A 17,964-nucleotide genomic window follows, 5' to 3' on the forward strand; every position below is an offset into this window, starting at 1 on the left:
AAAACCACCAACAAACTCTAGTTATGCACAGTCACATCTTTGCCACAATTCATGCCACCCTGGTAAAACTTGCATGTCTGCATTGACTTTATATTCAGTGCTGCTTCATCTTTAGTAAAAATATGCTTTTTAAATAAGATTAAAATAAATCATTGTTGGAATATAATGGTCCACTGAAAAAAATTCTACCTGCAGTACATAAAATCTACACAAATCTGATGGTTGACAAAGTTAAAGGACCAGTATTTAGCATGTAGGTGGCCACAAAAAACATGAAAGGCTCTCTCTAAAGCCAGTGTTTGGTTTGTCTGTTCTGGGCTACTGTAGAAACATGGCAGTGCAACATGGCGGGCTCTGTGAAAGAAGACCCACTCCCTATATAGATATAAAAGGCTCATTCTAAGCCAACGAAAACACAATGATTCTTATTTTCAGGTGATTATTGTCATGGAGATTTTTCATTGATGCTCAAAAACCACACAGAGACATAAAGAAAGTATTAAACATTGTAATTTATTGAAGCAGTTGTAGACACTGTACAATCCATCACATCATCAGTAACAATCATACAAATGTCCAAATACAAAAACACAAAACAATAATACAATCATGTTGTATTTTTGGAGAGAAAGCATGTTGTTCAGCTGGCCCTTTCTCTAAAGACTGTGAATACTTCCCCGGAAGTATGTGTTTTATATTTCTTCGGAAGCAAAGCTAAAAACAGTCAGGTCCTCAAGGGGACACTTCCACAAACTGTTACACCTTCTTATAAACAAGAATGGTCATACAATGATCCCACAGAGACCTCATGGTCAATAACCCTCAGATAGAAACAAATTCAAGAGTTCAAATAGCCTATGAGTAGGATTTCTTCACCAACATGTATACCAGAATGATACATCACATCAGTTGAAAACAAACACTGTCCTCTAAAGACTTATCAGATTTACACATAGAAATCTGCACAGCTATTTGTAACATGTATGATATATTCAAGAAATACATCAAATGATAACCTATTATTCAATTTTCTCTCACATTCCCTCCTTTTATCATTTGATAATTCTTCACTCAAGAGACCCCAAACTCAATACATTGTCTTTTTTAAAACGAAAGCACCAAAACACTCAACCATTATTACATTGCAACAAAACACTCCATCTGATGTAAGATTAAATCTCTTTCAACACATCCGCAAAAAGGTAAACATGACATCCAAAAATCCTAGACTCTTCTTACAGTAAGACATTCTCAAACATGAAGCTGCATGTATTATACAACACTCAGTGTACAATAACTAGATGAAAAGTATCCTGTGGTGATGAACAATGTCCCTTGCTGTGATGTTTCTTCTTGTCCCAGAGTAACATACCTTGGTTCGATAACACTATTACCAAACCTTTAAATACTGTCCCAGAAACTTGAATTTGTTTGTCAATAGCCTTGTGAGACCAACTCTTGCAGTTGGAGTTCAAGCAGGCTTTTCTCATAGAACCAGTCTCACTCAGACTCTTGCAGCTGCTGGGAGAGAAAGAGCATCCCTAAATCACAGGTTCATACTGAATGCAGCCTCACACACACACACAAAGTTGGGTTGCTTCAACACTTCCCCTCACTTAGCTTATAGCGAGCGCTGAATCAAGTCCTTCTGTCTTCGCATCACTCCAGACTTGTCCACACAACCCTCCCGGTCCTTCCTGTGGCCTCCTCACAGCCATGATGCCCCGAAGCAACTTCAGTTTTGTTGTCCAAATGCAGTTCAATGTCGCTCATGATCACAAGCCTTCATGCAAAGGAGTTGGGGGAACTGCTGAGCAGGGTTATTTTAGACCTTGCCTGTGCATGTAGGCCTCTCTGCTCACTCTGTCCCACAAAACCTTTCAAAATGGCTTGACACTCAATGACGTCTTCAACAGTCCCATTTGTCCAACCAAACTGTCCTAAACTCAAACACAGTTAATTAATAATGACATCACAGTTGAAACACAACTTAAAGACAGCTGAAACAGGTGTGGGCTGAAGCTACAGCTTGTAATGTCGACCCTCTTAACACACATCATGTTTAACCTTGCAACGCAAAAACAAAACAATTATACAAAACCGTTTATATCAGCTCTTCAGTTCCTCACTAATTCCCTACGACTACTAATACCAACTGAATTCCCCCTCCAAGCGTGTAGGAGAACCTACGGTGGCCACAAAACTCGTAAAGGCCGTCTCTAGTGTCAGTGTTTGGTTTGTCCGTTCTGGGCTACTGTAGAAACATGGCAGTGAAACATGGCGGGCTCCGTGAAAGAGGACCTGCTCCCTGTTTAGATATAAAGGGCTCATTCTAAGGTAACAAAAACACAGCGATTCTTATTTTCAGGTGATTAATGTCGTGGAAAACAGTCAAGTCCCTAGAAGGACACTTCCACAAACTGTTACACCTTCTTACAAACAAGAATGGTCATGATGATCCTACAGAGACCTCATGGTCAATAACCCTCAGATAGAAACAAGTTCAAGAGTTCAACTAGCCTAGGAGTACGATTTCCACACCAACATGTATACCAGAATGACAATGATATTAAATCAGAATCAGCTGAAAACAAACAACCCTGCCGTCTAAAGGCAGAATGACACATAGAAATCTGCATAACTATGATTTGTCTTACCGCTGGCTCAGACAACAGTACAACAAAATAAACTAACAGTTAAGCACTCAACTGTCTCATTTTACAGAGCAAGGAACTAAGTTTAGAATAGACAAAGCATGTAGGTATTTATTCAATTTCCTCTCACATCAGACACTAATTAAAACATACTTATGAATATTATATCCCATTTCTGCCAAATCTGTTCCAATAGGAGCCACTAAATCTTACATATTGGTCCTTTAAGGCCATGAAAAGGTGTAAAATGTCATTTAACTAAACATTTTATTTGGTGATACTTATGTGGCTAATTGAGACTATTTCTCATTAAGACATTATATTAAAGATTTTTGATGATAAAATCAAAGTCTCAACAATTTACCATATGGATTTTTTCTTTCAACAAATGTCACCAGATGGACTTGAACCAGGAACATTGCAGTTCATGGTCAGTATCTTAACTCCCAAGCTACAGGAGTGTCCCATAAAAAGAAATTGCTAACAAGGAGATTCTGTCCTAAAGAATTACAACCCTAACAAAACTAAAGTCTGCAGCCATGCTAGCAGCTCTGAGAGGCTGTTCTTAAAGTCTCCCTCCACTCAAAAATATGCTTTTTTTGAGTTTGACACAAAAAGGCTGTTTTCACATTCATCTGCTGAAGGAGGAAAGTTTCTCTGAGCTCATTGGAAATCCAGTTTTAAGGGGCGGGCCTATGAGCATGATTTGTGACATCAAATCATGCTCATAAATCACAAATATCATCACAAATAGTGGCAGCCAATCCTGGTTCGATATTTAAACTTACACAAGTGTGATGTAGAAACTTGAAGCCTCCAGTGTACAAACAGTGAGAACGGACATGACAGATGTTTCCCACTTCACTGTAAAGTAGTTAAACTTCTGAAATGAAATTTGTTTGCATATTTATAGATTCTGGAATTTTTAATGAGAGAGAAGGAGGAGATATAATTTTCATGATTTTAATAAGATAATTTGACTTTATTTTGTGGGAAAACCATATCAGGACACAAATTATTATTCAAAGTAGATTATTTTATATACATCTTAAAACATGTCTGGAGAGGATCTTTAAGTAAAGCGGTGCTTTGAGCTAAATGCTAACATAATGTTTACCGCATTCACCATCTTAGTTTAGCGTGGTGCTAACATTTGCTAATTAGCAATAAAGCAAGCAAGCAAATTTTATTTATATAGCACCTTTCACAAACACCAGTCACAAAGTGCTTCACAGTCAAAGAAACAAAATCAAATGCAATCAGAATAAATAAAAACAAAGACACCAGATAAAATATACAAGGAGAGCATATAAAATAGACAAATTAATATATAAAATGGCACATACTACCCAAATGCCAATAAACACAAAGTACAACTCAGGATGCTGGGAGGACATGAATGTGTGCACCAAATTTCATGGCATATTCATTTTCATATCATTTATATTAATTTCATCAAATATTTGTTGAGATTTCACTCAGAACCAAGAATGTCAACCTCACAGAGCCATGCCGCTAAAAACTATAGAAAAAAACAAAACCTTGGTGGGCCCAAATCTGTGTCATGCAAAGACAACAGCTTTGAAAGGGGTACAATGTTGACAGTTCTACATGAGGTCTGTATTTTACACAGTACAGACAGAAAGATGGATGTATCCTACAGTGCCCCAAACACTACAGCAGAGCTACTTCACGCGTTACCGAAGGACACGACTGCAAACCATCTTCACAAAATTATATCACGTATATGATGTTTATGTTTTGTCAATAGTTTGAGATCATGTCTGTCCCTGTGGGCTGCTGCCTGGCTGATAAAGTGAATAACTCTAGATATGACTTCTGTGTTGTGGTCTCTCAGCTTTGTGTTGCCTTGAGACTTGCTTGATTAAATACAAGAAACAAAAGAAAACATTTTGTGACGGACGCATGATAATTGTTATCCTTGGCTGTCAGGATAACAACTAAATGGCACCAACAAACACACACGTACCGTCACTCGCTGCTGACTGCTGAAAAACTGAGAACAACATGAATCAAGGTGTAAGAGAGACCTGAGCCAGAGGTCGTGGATTTCTCTCTGCTCACGTCCTGGTGACTATCTCAACCTCAGAAAATGCCTCCAATCAGCACTCTGAGCTGGAAAACAGTCGAGCAGACAAGAAAAACCATGAAAGATAAGAGGAAGTGAGAGAGGATTTACTATCAGTGTCACATCCCTCTGGTGTTCCCTGGTGTCTTTCTGCTCCAGCTGTTTATCGAAAATTTAACATGATTCAACAGAACATCCAGTGGAACCTGCAGCACCATAAATACTTTAATGCTGGGTTTTAACCTCCCTGGGTAAAAATAAGGACACAGTATGAGTCTGCGTTGGATATTAGGTCTGCTGATAATGGTTGTATTATCATTCATTCACCTTATGCTAGTTTACATGTAATTTTTGTCAAATATTTGTTAAAATATTTTATTAAATGCAGTGCACTTATTTGTACTATATTATGTTGTTGCACATGACAGACTGAAGCACTGTACCATTTTGTACAAAAAGGAAATGACTTACCCTTAACTCCATGACCATGTTTAATTTTTCAACTCCATGTTTCTAGTGGAAAGTAGAGATGTACTTTTCATTGATTGAACTACAACTAGTTTTAGCTGTTAAAATGATCAGCTAACATGAAGCAAACAGTTAGCTCTTAAACTTAACTGCTAACCTAAACCCATTTCTATCTGATAAACTGAACTGGAGCTAATTAACCTAAATCAAACTGTTTTTGCTGCTAGACTAGACCATTAGCTATCCTGAACCAAAGAATCTGCCTTAAACTCAACCGTCATCACTACTATGCACATCATAATGATGAATTGTGATGTGTTATAACTATGAGCCTTAACAGCATGGTAATTAACTTCACTAATTACTGCACACCAAGACTTAATTGGTAACACCTGCAATCATGGCAAATAACAGCAAATGAATTCTAATGCATTCTACCTCTACATAACACTGAACATAATACTTCCAAAACTGTAAATAACAAAAAAGCTATGATTTAAAAGGCAATTAAAAACTTAAAGCATCTTATTTTATCTAAATTGGTAACTAACAATTTCTCTATAGACAGAAAGAATAGAAGTACCTTACTTACCTCACTTACTCTTGTTGTACGCACACAATGGACAGTACACCAACAAAATAAGTCAACTTAACAACCAAAGCCAAGCTATCTAATGTTACCTTTCTCTGCCTATATCTTTGCTAACACTCTCTTAATTAACAGAAATTAGAGCTGCCCTGTCTTGCGTCACCTTAGCTGTACAAGATCGGTGGAACAAACTAAATAAAACAACCAATCAGAACCATAGAACAATCCTGCCTTTTCATTTAATGGCCTTTTTTTACAATTAGCATTAACTAACCTGAACCAAACCATGGAACCAAACAGTCCAAACTGAACTGTTAACGGTAGCTAATGAACCAAACTGTTACAGCTGTAAAACTTTGAACAAACCTGAACCAAAGTTTTAGGTGCTAAACTGAAGTCTTAGCTTAGGTGCACCAAATTTTAACAGAAAATCTGACTCATAGCTAACCTGAAAGATTTATAGCTGTCAATCTGAGCTGTTAGCTAACCTGAACCAGACTGTTTTAGCTGCTGAACAGTTAACACTTGCTAACCTGAAACAGTTATTGCTGTCAATCTGAACTGTTAGCTAACCTGAACCAGACTATTTTAGCTGCTGAACAGTTAACACTAGCTAACCTGAAACTGTTATTGCTGTCAATCTGAACTGTTAGCTAACCTGAACCAAAGTTTTTGCTTCTAAATTCAACCATTGCATGCATTAACTAACTTGTAGGAGTCTACCAAACTAAAATATTAACAATTATGAACCAAAAAGTTTTAGTTGCTATTTCAAACTGTAACCAAAGTTTTACAGCTGTAAAACCAAGCTTCTAACAACCACAGCCAAAGTTTTAGGTGCTTATCTTAACTATTAGCTTAGGTTACGAAGCTACACCGAATTTTAACTGAAAATGTGACTCGTTAGCTAACTTTAATGCTTTAGCTGCTAAACTGGATCATTACCTAATGTGAACCAAAAGGTTTATTATTATTTTATTTATGGTTTATTTTATAGGGACAGATACAATGTACAAAGACAAAATGAAGATAGCTATCCCATGTAAGTATCAGAATGTTTATAGCAGATGCTAATTTGCAACACCCATCCCTAGAAGGGCTTTTGTGAAAATGAGAGATTAAAACCGTGAGAAATAAGATTGCTATACTGAACTGTAACCTGAACCAAAGTTTCACAGCTGAGCTTTTAACAAACCCAGCCAGTTTTAGCTGCTGAACCAAACTGTTGTCTAACCTAAATCAAACATTTGCTGCTAAGCTGGCATGTTAACTAACCTGAACAAAAGTATTTGCTGCTAACCCGAACCAAAGCTTTTGCTACTTAATTGTTAGCTAACCTGAACCAAACCATTTTAGCTGCTCAACAGAACTGTTTTATAACCTGAACCAAAGTGAGAGGTCATTTTCAGACTGGGTGTAAATTTCCTGACCCCTATAGTTTCCATAACTTTATGTGGAGGCATCAGTGATGCACTGAAGTAATGGCACAAGACAAATTATACAAATAGTGATGGGCAATCACTATACATGCTATATACCAGATTCAAGTATAAATGCAGTTTTTCACGAAAAGCCAAAAGTCCATTTTGTGATGTGGAGAAATCGCCATATCTTTTGGAATTTTCCACCAAATTTCACTGAAATATTTTGAAAAGACAAGTTTAATGGATATCAAGTAATTGTACCAAGAACAATTACTTTACTGTACCTCCCTGGTACAGTAGGGTAGAATTTCAACGATGAGTCGATTAATCGATTAGTAACACTAATACTACTACAATAATCACCCACTATTTTGATATTCAATTAATCGTTTTGAGCCATTTTTTAAGAAAAGATGTCCAAATTATCTGATTCCAGCTTCTCAAATGCGAATAGTTTCTGGTTTCTTTAGTCTTCTCTGATAGTGAACTGAATATCTTTGGGTTGTTGAATGCTGTGGACAAAATATTTGAAGACATCACCTTAGGCTTTGGAAAACAGTGATCAACATTTTTTTTTTAACATGTTCTGACATTTAATGGACCAAACAACTAATTGATTGAGAAAATAACCAACAACTTAATCGATAGAGAAAATAATCATTGGTTGCAGCCCTGCAGTAGAGGTAATAAACAGGTTTTCCAGAGTAGTTTCCCAGCCTGACTACTAACCCAAAAAGCACCAACATCTTGTCACTTCGTTCCAAACACAAATTCTGTCTTAATGCAAAATTTCCATGTGATGAAGATTTGATAAATGGAATATGACTTACATTTATTACAGTTTTTCTTCACATGAAAGCAAAGACTGGAACTGAAATTGGTCAGTTGACCTAGTGTAATGCCAATCAGAGGTCAGGTAGCTAGTTTTGCTGATCAGACACTTCCTTGTACAGTATCTCTGCCCTTGGTCTGTTTAAGTGTCCCTGAAGAGGAAATCAGCCGAACTTCATGGCGAGCAGCTCTGACAGACAGGAAACAGAGGAAGTTGAACGAGTTGAAAGGTGGCGGTGCTTTTCGTTCTGCTGAATTGCTAAGTCATCAAAACCTCTGTGAGTGGCGAGAGCGATAAAGTGCTGACGAGAACATTTGTTGAATTCTTTCTTTTACATGTTTTTGAGATGTTTTTTTGTCTCCTCTGTCTAAACATAGTTTACGACAGGTCCGTAGCCAGGAGTTTAAAAAGGCTGAGGTCATGAGCCGAAGTCACCACAACAGCACAATCTCAAAATGCTCACAAACCGTGTTCTAAAATTTCAGGACTTACTAATACATTTCAAATTAGACTTTTGCAGTGACTGTGTCACTGTGTGCTTGATGGATTGACTCACACCTTGCTGTTCCAGCAGTCAGACTGGTTTTCTGGTTTATTAACTGAATCAGCTGAAAAAAGCGCAGACTGTGGTTAAATCCTGCTGATTTTCGAAAGAACCAAACCGCCATTGCTTAACCAAACAGGAATTGTTGTAAATATGGAAATTTCATTTTCACTTTAATTCAGTGGCATTCCCCTTTAACAAGACAACACACACATAGACAACAGTGGTGAAGGGTGGGGGGGTCCAACACTGGTTGGCTTCCCATTTGTCGATAATAATGTACGAAAAACATGAGATACAATAAGATAAAACACAAAGAAATTATAAAAAAATAATACTTGATAATACTAAATATGACATTTCAGAGTTCGTGTTGGAAATATCATCAGGACCTTCATGATTATTACAAAATCAGCTCCAGGATGGAAAACATCCGTCTGTCCCAAAGCAACAATTATATTAATATAATATTAATAAAAAGCTTTAATATACAGTTCATTAATACTGCTTCATCAATTAGAATGTGCAAGGAATAAAATGTTCAGAGAGCAGATTGTGCCGAGCTGCAGTGTGTGTGTGTGTGTGTGTGTGTGTGTGTGTGTGTGTGTGTGTGTGTGTGTGTGTGTGTGTGTGTGTGTGTTAATTAAAACAATATTTTGGGAAATCCTCTCGTCAGCTCACCCAGAATCAGACTGAACACATGTAGAAATGGAAATATATAAAAGTATTTTTTGGTTTTAAGAGCAACTTTACATAAATAACAAAATGTAAATCGGGCAGCTTTGGAGTTGCTTTTTTTTTTTTTTTTTTTTTTGATTGAGCTAGGCTAACAGTTTCCCCCTGCTTCCAAACTGATATCCATCTGCTCATCTGACTCTGAAGAGGACACAACAAGAGGATTTACCAAAAAATGACAAACTGTTTCTTTAAGATGATGATGAGTAAAATCCAGTAGAACTCCTGTGGACTGTCTGCAGCGCCCCCTGCTGAGCAACACCTGTCTGTCTGTCTGTCTGTCTGTCAAGTCACCCACTAAATCTGTAAATCTCCTCTATGTGAGACGCTTCGCAAGAGGATGAAGTTGAGCCAGAAACTCCCACTATATCGGCTCCTCCTGAGGTCACAGGCTCATCCTACTGTCTGTAATGGCAGTCTGGTGTCTGCTGGGTATCGCTACCCTCAGTTTTTTTCCGATGGTAGACACCAAATGGTGTGTGGGCAGAGCCACATCCCTTTCAATCTGTAAAAGTAAGACTAAAGGCCTCAGTATGCTTCAAAGAAAGTGCCACTCCCCCCCCTCCCACACATCCTTCCAACAGCAGAAATGGGGGGTCTGCGTCTGTCAACTTTTGTAACTTTCTGTAATTGCGGATGTGTCAATCATGTCCACTTTACGCAGTGATTGGCCAGGTGTGTGGAGGTGTGAACGTAGGTGGGGTTTCAACTCTCTCACACCCTCTTTTTTCATTCCTCACACAACTACATCTGTCCCTTTTCATGTGACCAACCGTGTTCAACACCATGAACGTCTTTGAGAAGAGACTTAAAGTGTGCACCGCTTGTCGTCTCAATGCCACGACGTGCGAAAGACACATAGTCGATCAAGCACTCCTTAATACAAACACTGTAATTCTACTGTTTAACTGGCATATGTTGAGTTTTAAAGGGTAATCCACACTGGCAGTGTTTAGTGAAATGTTTCTTGGGCATTTTGATCACTTTTTGATCACAAAAATCCGCATCGACACTGCCAATCACAAGAGCGTAAAGACACAACTCAAAGTATTTTTCTCATCTCATATCTCATACTAAGTATTTGTTGCTATCTTCGTAGATGGCAAGATGGCGCTCTTCACACAACTACTTTTATTTTCATGTGAACAACTGAATAGCACATGATGAATCCTTTTGACTGGATTGTCTGAAAAGGTGCTCATCTATCCCTGTTTGAATGGTTCACCGACCTTCTCTATGACAGCAGATGACACTTTGTAACTTCACTTGAAGCATATTGAGGCCTTTCAAAAGTAAATCAGGACTGAATCCGTCTGTAAACAATCAGCTCCCACTAACATACAAGGTGCTGAACAGTCATCCATCTGTCCGTCTTTCCCCCGTCGATCAATCAGCCGGTGAGCTCAACAGGAAGCTCCCGGCTGCACAGCGCCTCCCACTGGCGAGCGAGGAGTGAAATCAGTCTCTCTCTGCTGTCGGCTCCCGGGACGAAGACGCACCACTGGACTTCGCCCTCAGCGCCCCCGCTGGCTCCACCCGCCCTGAGCGAGGACTCCTCCCCTCCGGCAGCGAAATGGTCCATGGTGAGGTGGCAGAGCAGGTCGGGGCCGGGCAGGTCGTCGAACACCAGGGTCAGAGCCTGAGGGTACGTCTGGTAGCCCAGCAGGACCCGGTCTAGGTCCCGGATCCTCCGAGCCTCACGCAGCTGGTACCGCTCCCTGAGGGAAGACATGAGGAAGATGATAAGGAGGATGATGACTTTTACTATACTGTTTTATAATAAGCTGACAGATGTCACTTCAGTTCAACACACAACAGTCCTCAACTGAGATTTATTCTGTGGAAGTTCAACTAAATCATTTCTCAGAATCTATAAACTAGGCCTCGGATATATGTACTCGACTTCATTTGTAATTTGATATTTTCAAAAAATAAATAAATAAAAATTCAATAGAATAAAGAGCTTGCCACCCAACAAAAGCAGCTCCAGCCTTAGTTAAAACCTTGTAAAAGTGTTATCTTGAAGTGGAAGAGAGAGCAGAGCTTCTGCATCTGCATGATCAGGCTCGCAAAAAATAAACAAATAAAACGAAATTTGAAATTGGTTCAAAATTTCAGCGCATCTTCATTGATTTCTTCACATTCACCCGTCTGATCCCTGATTCTTATTAAACATTATCTTTAAAAGCTCAGTTTGTTTTCATTTTGAAGTTTATATTATAGACTATTATTCAGGCTGTTCAAGACATTTCGAAATGAGTCTGTATCTGCTGTTTGAAACTCAATTTCATATCATTTTTGGATTGTAAACTCAGTTAAAACACTGGAACAGTTTGAGTTTGTAAACTGCAAAGCAACACACACAAAAAAACCCCAAAAAACAGCAGCAGATCTGCTCTGCTTCTGGGCTCAAAGAACTGATGCTTCTTCTGTTTCAGCATCATTTCTCTGAGGTGGATCAGTCCTCTGAAGTGCTGCTGTTGGTTAATTTCAAATGTTGAATTTTAAACAACTTTTGTATCGTCAAATTTTTGATTGAAAAGACTCCCAGCAGTTGGAAATGACATCTATGGGAGAAATAATCTACATAACTCACTACTGTTTGTTAGAGCAAAATAACCCCACAACAGCTTTCATGAACATGATGTCAGACTGAATAATGAAACGGCTATTTAGTCAGTCAAGTTATCACCACCATGTTCTCTGTGACAGAGCTGTCTACATGTCACACACAGCATCTCGCCTGCCAGTCAGTGTCTCTTCTTCTTCCTCTTTTCCTGCTGCAGACGAAAACAAACACGACGGTTTATTTTCTGTTACTTCCGACTCTGCTGCATTCAGAGGAGGCGACATGTTTCACTGATTTCATTCATCATTTTAAGTCTGACCCGCCTCCTGATCTAAAGGCCGCCACTGGAAATGACTCTTCTCTTAACTGACCCACCTGTACGAGGGGGCAGAGTTCCTGTTTACTCACCTGGAGGGAGGTTCTTTGGCAAAGTCCGGCAGCGGATAGTTAACGTAGTCCTCGTCCAATAGGAACACATCTGTGCTGGTCAAGATCAGAGTCCTGGGCTGGAGTACAGGTGAGGGGGCGGGGCCAGTAAAGGAGGAGGAGCCTGAGAGGGTGGAGCCTTGGCTGGACAGAGTGCTGGGGATCTGGACCTGGAGGAGAGGAACGAAAGGCAAGTAAAAAGTATAATAATTATTTTATGAGTTTAAAATAACAAATTCAAATTCTGGAAAAACAGCAATGAAAAACCAGCTAAGAAATCATCATTACCTACTAAGTCAATTACAGGATTTTTAAGCCTGAAATCATTTTTGGACACTTGTGGGCAGAGGAAACAAGCCGTGACCATAACACTAACATATTACTGACACCTTTTACACTGATATGGAAAACTTGTCAGCAAACAGTTGCTTATTGTCACATCTCACACATCACAAAGGAGCTGGCTCTTTAGCTGTTCCACTTTCTTCACCTGCCAGTCTCTAACTTTTTCTGTCTACCGTTTGGTGCAGAGCAAGTAACGTGTGGTGGGTTTATTTGAGGTTTTTCCCCTGAAAACAGCTGCATGCTGTGGCAAAAAATGAGAGCACTGCAAGTGAACCAAAACAGTAAAGTTGTAAAACCAAAACAATGCACTGAAAGATGCTGAAATGCTCCACAGAGCTGAGGGGAACTGTACAGTCACATGATTCTCTGTTTACATCCAAGTAGTCATTTAATACAATGTAAAATCACTGATTATGGCTGATAGATAGATAGATAGATAGTTAAACATTTTGAAACATATGCTTATATGCACTGTGCAAAGTTAAAAAATACACATCTTTAACGCTCACTTATTATCACTGTATCTTGTTTATTTAGTTTGTACACAAACAGGAATGTAAAAACTACAGGTTGTGGTTTCAAGAGGAGTTATGTGCTAGAATTATTTGTTGATGAACAACAGTTGGGTGCAGTGAACATGTGAAGCTTCCTGAAATCTTGCTGTCTCAGTCAAGTTGCCAGGTTTGATACCATCGTGTCTATACAGAGATCAAAACCAAAACCTGCGCTTACCGACTGTTTCTGGCAATTCACACTACAGCCGGAGACGCTGAACAGAAACGCTGGAGGGACGGATACACTCTTGTTCAAACAGTTCCAGCATATTAACTCCTCCTAAAAATCACAAATGACAAAAGGAAGGATTCAAACCTGGAAGACCAGCAGGTACAGCAGGACGTTGAAGGAGCGTGAGGATGAAGACGCTGCACTGGCCGGAGTCTTCCTCTCTGCCACGATGAAGGTCAGGTCTCCCATCTCCTCCTCACTGGGATAAATAAACTTCACCCTGCTGCTGTGGACCAGCTCATAGTTCTGCATCTTACCTGCAGGGGGAGACAAATTCATATCTGTCATCATCATCAGCTTAACGCTATGAGCCGCCGAGGACGATGAGTTTCTAGTGTAGCGGGAAGAGCATCGTATGGATGATCGATGGCCAATCAGATTATTAAAGTAGGATTTGACATTAAATTTCCTCTGAGGGACAGTATCCCAACATGGTTACCTGTGTTTGTGTTGGTGAACTGGGAGTAGAAGTCCTGATCTGATGGCTCTGGAGGAGGAAGCTGCTGCTGCAGACTGAGAGCTGACATCAGCTCCTGCAGGAAGACGCCCGTCCCGTAACTGTCCCTGCTGAGACAGCAGACGATGTGATCGGCCGAACGACCTGCAGATACAGAGAGAATGAATATTAGCAACACAGAATATTAGCATTAAGCTCAGTATTTAAATATACATGACCTCTACAGACAACGGATGTGTCGACATTCACTGACCTACAACTCTGAAGTACTGGTCGAACAGTCCCACATTGACAGACAGCAGCTCAGAGAGTCTGATGGACAGACAGCAGCACAGACAGACGTCTGGATCTCCAGAGTCCGTTATATCCAACACTGATGGAGAGATGAAGAGATATACAAAGAGAGAAAAGATTTAACAAAACTGAAAGTCTACAGAGGCACTTAATGCCCCTCTGAGGCCGTAATGTTCACTGCACACCAGAAAACAAACTGTGGGATGACTGATAAATAAAAATAAACCTCTGCTGTTCTTCAATACATACAATTTTTTGTAGTGACTTTGAAGGAATTTCATAAAACAATCACCACACTTTCAAGGTGGAGACCTAAGATTAGTGTCACCAATTCAGTATCTGAGCAAATGTGAAATATGGTCACAATCTTCTCTTCTGTTCCTGAGTTACAGTGTTGAATAACGGCCAGAAAACTGTTTTTGTAGAGAAGTTGACCTTTGACCTTTTGGATATAAAATGTTATCACTTCATTGTTTTATCCTATTAGACATTCGTGTGAAACTTTGTAATGATTAGCGTGTGAATTCTTGAGTTATGACCAAAAACATGTTTTGTGAGGTCACCAAAATCTAAATCAGTTCATCCTTGAGTCCAAGTGGACGTTTGTGCGAAATTTGAAGAAAATTCTCCGAAGGCATTCCTGAGATATCGAGTTCACAAGAATGGGACGGACATGCAACCCAAAAACAGAAAGCCACAGCGGTCGCCAGCATGGAGGCATAAAAATGTAAAGTTGACTTAACTTAGAAACTAAGAAACAGTACTGGCAAAAGAATTAGGAGCTGTTGTTTCAGGAGCAGCTATGATAGTAGTTGTACACGGTTCGTAGCAGTAGAAGTAAAAATAAGATGGATTAGTGGTAAAAGTAGCAGGAGCAGTTACAAGTAGTGGTAGTAGCAGGAAAGAAAGGAGTAGCAGTACATTATGAGTACTGTTTATTTCTCCAAGCATTAGATAAATGTAGTGAAGTTAAAAATATAATATTTCCTCTGAAATAAGTACCTCAAAATTGTCCTGAAATTTTTTTATTTTTTTTATAAAATTGTAGCAGTGGCAGTAAAATAGCAGTGACTCATATTCTGACTGAACCAATCATGTCAGTTCATCTTACCTGAGTGATGACCAAGTGTGGAGGCGGCGTCTTCCAACAGGAAGTAGATCGTATCGGTGGAGAGCAGCAGATAGCAGGTGAGCTCAGTCTCTGGAGACTTGTAGAGAACCACAGACAGCCACAAGACCTGTCTCACCTCCTCCGCCTCAGACTGATGTCAGGGGCACATAAAAAGTAGAAAAGAAAACTAGATATGAAGTTGGAATTTAAAAAAAAAAAAAAAAAACAGGATTGATGCTGTGGGAGAACAATCTTAAAGCTGGGACAGTAAATGAACCAACTGGGCTTCATCACGGGTCTAAAATAATCAGAGAAGTGACTTAAGTCACCTGACTGTCAATTTCTCTATAGAAATCAAGGAAGGAGAGCAATTTAACATTCCTCTATCTGTTTCTAGTTTGAGCCTGACTCTAAACTCTACATGCTGACTGTGCCCTGGGCTCGGCCTACAGGCAGGGTTTAAAAAAAAAAAAATTAAAACCTTAAACAGCTATCATTTATTTCAGGAAACAGTTGTTAGTAAGTTTGGGGCTAAAACAGAAATGTGTGTGTGTGTCTGTGTCCTACCAGTGCTATATATCTGTGGAAGTAAGGCAGCAGCTGTTGTCCTCCGAGCCCAGCCAGGAGCTTCAATCCTGGGGAGAGACCCGGGGTGAGATGGGGGGAAGGCTGGTTCTCCTCCACCTGGAGACAGGAGGAGTCCCAGCTGAGGAAGAGGAGGGAGGAGAGAGGAGAAGTTAGGAAAATATAAAGATATGAGTAATAAGTTAATAAGTCATCTCTCATGATCGCTGCTGTGGAAGAAGACGATACACTGTTTCTTCAGGGAGCAAATGTAATAAAACTGCTGCTTTTCTGGAAAGTTGATGCTGGAAAACAGGACAGTGGCACATGTGATGTGTAGTGAACTCAGTTGAGTTTGTGAAAATCAGATCAGCTGATGAGTCCAGGGGGTTGATGTAATGTATATTTTTAGTAGTCCTGCACAGAGGTCTTCACAGGTCTGATCTGAAATGTGGTAGACCGGAACAGACCCACACAGAGAGAGAGAACAGCAGCACTAAAAGCAGCACGATGCTCCACCAATCAACAAGCAGCTGCACGTGTAATTTTTCCTGCACTTCACAATTCTCTCTCTCTCTTTGTCTGAATCAAAAAACAATTTTTTCTCCGGTGACAATGACGATGCATCACCTGATCAGGGCTGGTCACACTTATGTCCACCTGGGTATTAGACACACTTATATATTGACACAGACCTGATTAGACTAAAGATAATTTGGACCCGTCAGACTCCTCTAAGGATCATCTGTATGTGTTGAATGTAAATGTATCAACAGAATCCATTTAGCCTTGAGTGAAAGCTGTGTCTCTTTCATCACTATGCTGATTGTCAGGTTGTTCAATCAAGGAAACAATTTAAATCAGTCACAGTGATCCAGCTACTATAATTACTTCATTTTTATTTTAAGTGTGGTGTTGATGAATAATACAGTTCCACAATTCAATATTTAATGGGAACAAAGGTGTAACTCCTGGCTGGAATAATAAATGATAAGTGATAAAACACCAGGCAGCAGTGTGATGACTTCACTGACAGTTTGGACAACAAAAATAATTTAATTAATTCTAAAAAAATAACGATGCGATTTTATGAAATTTGATACTAGTGATCATTAGAGTCTGACCAATACAGCTATTTTTATTTCAAGTGTTTAAAATTTTTTTTTTTTTAATGTAAAAACATTACATAAACATTTTTGATAAGGATCCCTTAATTCTTAAAAAATGTGACCAAGATGTACTGAGCAGGACATTTTACAGTGTAAAAATAAAACTCAGTGTTCTCTGGTGGACCAACTGTAATGAAGACACTGTTACCTTAAACATATCTATGACATTTGTGCTGTACAAATAAAATTAAGATAATTATTAACATCAAATCAGCCAATAATATTGATGATGTCGATGTATAGGTCAGATTCTAGTGATTAAGAGCTTAAATCACAGATTCATTGACGTCCATCTGCATCAGTGACCTGATAACATACGGCCTTAACGCTAAAACCACCAGGGGTCGCTATATACTTTAAACCGCCAACAGGTAAAATTATTTCTAAAACTAAAAAATGTGCTCCGTCATTGTATTAAAGCTTTGTCTTCACAAAGGAATGTATAAAGTCATGAAATTAGTTTGTTTAATCATCACCTGTGTTTTGGTTTGTTTTATAATCTAAGTATCTTTAAGAGCACTGATTGCTTTGCATGGTTGTCAGTATAATTCAGTCTAAAATTACACTGAAAATGGGTATTAGAAAGAAATATTTGCATATTTGGGTGGTGTGATATTATTACAAAATGATATTCATCACATAATGAGATAACCTCATGTTATTTAAATTACCAAAGTAGCCTAAATACCCCAAATGGACAATAATGTGTCATAATAATAACAATAAACAACCATCGCACTTATGGGTGATTTAATGTTGCAACGTAATCGACATGATAAAGTCAAGCACACAATTTCACCTAATCAATTATAATCTAGGCATTTCAACAATGTGTGAATAAGAGAACATCAACAAGAAACTTGAGGTAACGATTAAAGCTTTTTTAAATTTATATAGCAACATAAATA

The 17,964-nt window shown here is 38.9% G+C and overlaps 1 protein-coding gene across 7 annotated transcripts in view; it reads right to left on the reverse strand.

Annotated features, from left to right (window-relative positions):
* Positions 1-494: 494 nt before the first annotated feature.
* The window catches only part of nisch (nischarin), a 36,385-nt gene continuing 18,915 nt past the window's right edge, over positions 495-17,964 (reverse strand). The window contains exons 22-30 of one of the 7 annotated variants that reach the window (XR_010928114.1): positions 15,891-16,029; positions 15,324-15,474; positions 14,172-14,291; positions 13,901-14,062; positions 13,546-13,718; positions 12,313-12,500; positions 5,804-11,053; positions 5,215-5,256; positions 495-4,790 (exon numbers count right to left, since the gene is read on the reverse strand). Coding sequence is in view for 1 of the 7 variants with exons in the window: in XM_067586425.1 (XP_067442526.1) it covers positions 10,726-11,053; positions 12,313-12,500; positions 13,546-13,718; positions 13,901-14,062; positions 14,172-14,291; positions 15,324-15,474; positions 15,891-16,029 (1,261 nt within the window). In the remaining 6 variants the exon portion in view is untranslated. Of the gene's footprint in view, positions 11,054-12,312; positions 12,501-13,545; positions 13,719-13,900; positions 14,063-14,171; positions 14,292-15,323; positions 15,475-15,890; positions 16,030-17,964 lie in introns of all 7 variants that reach the window. The other 6 variants (XR_010928109.1, XR_010928110.1, XR_010928112.1 and 3 more) reach the window with 6 other exon arrangements.

This window comes from Thunnus thynnus, chromosome 4, assembly GCF_963924715.1.
Source record: "Thunnus thynnus chromosome 4, fThuThy2.1, whole genome shotgun sequence".
NCBI classification, from domain to species: Eukaryota; Metazoa; Chordata; class Actinopteri; order Scombriformes; family Scombridae; genus Thunnus; species Thunnus thynnus.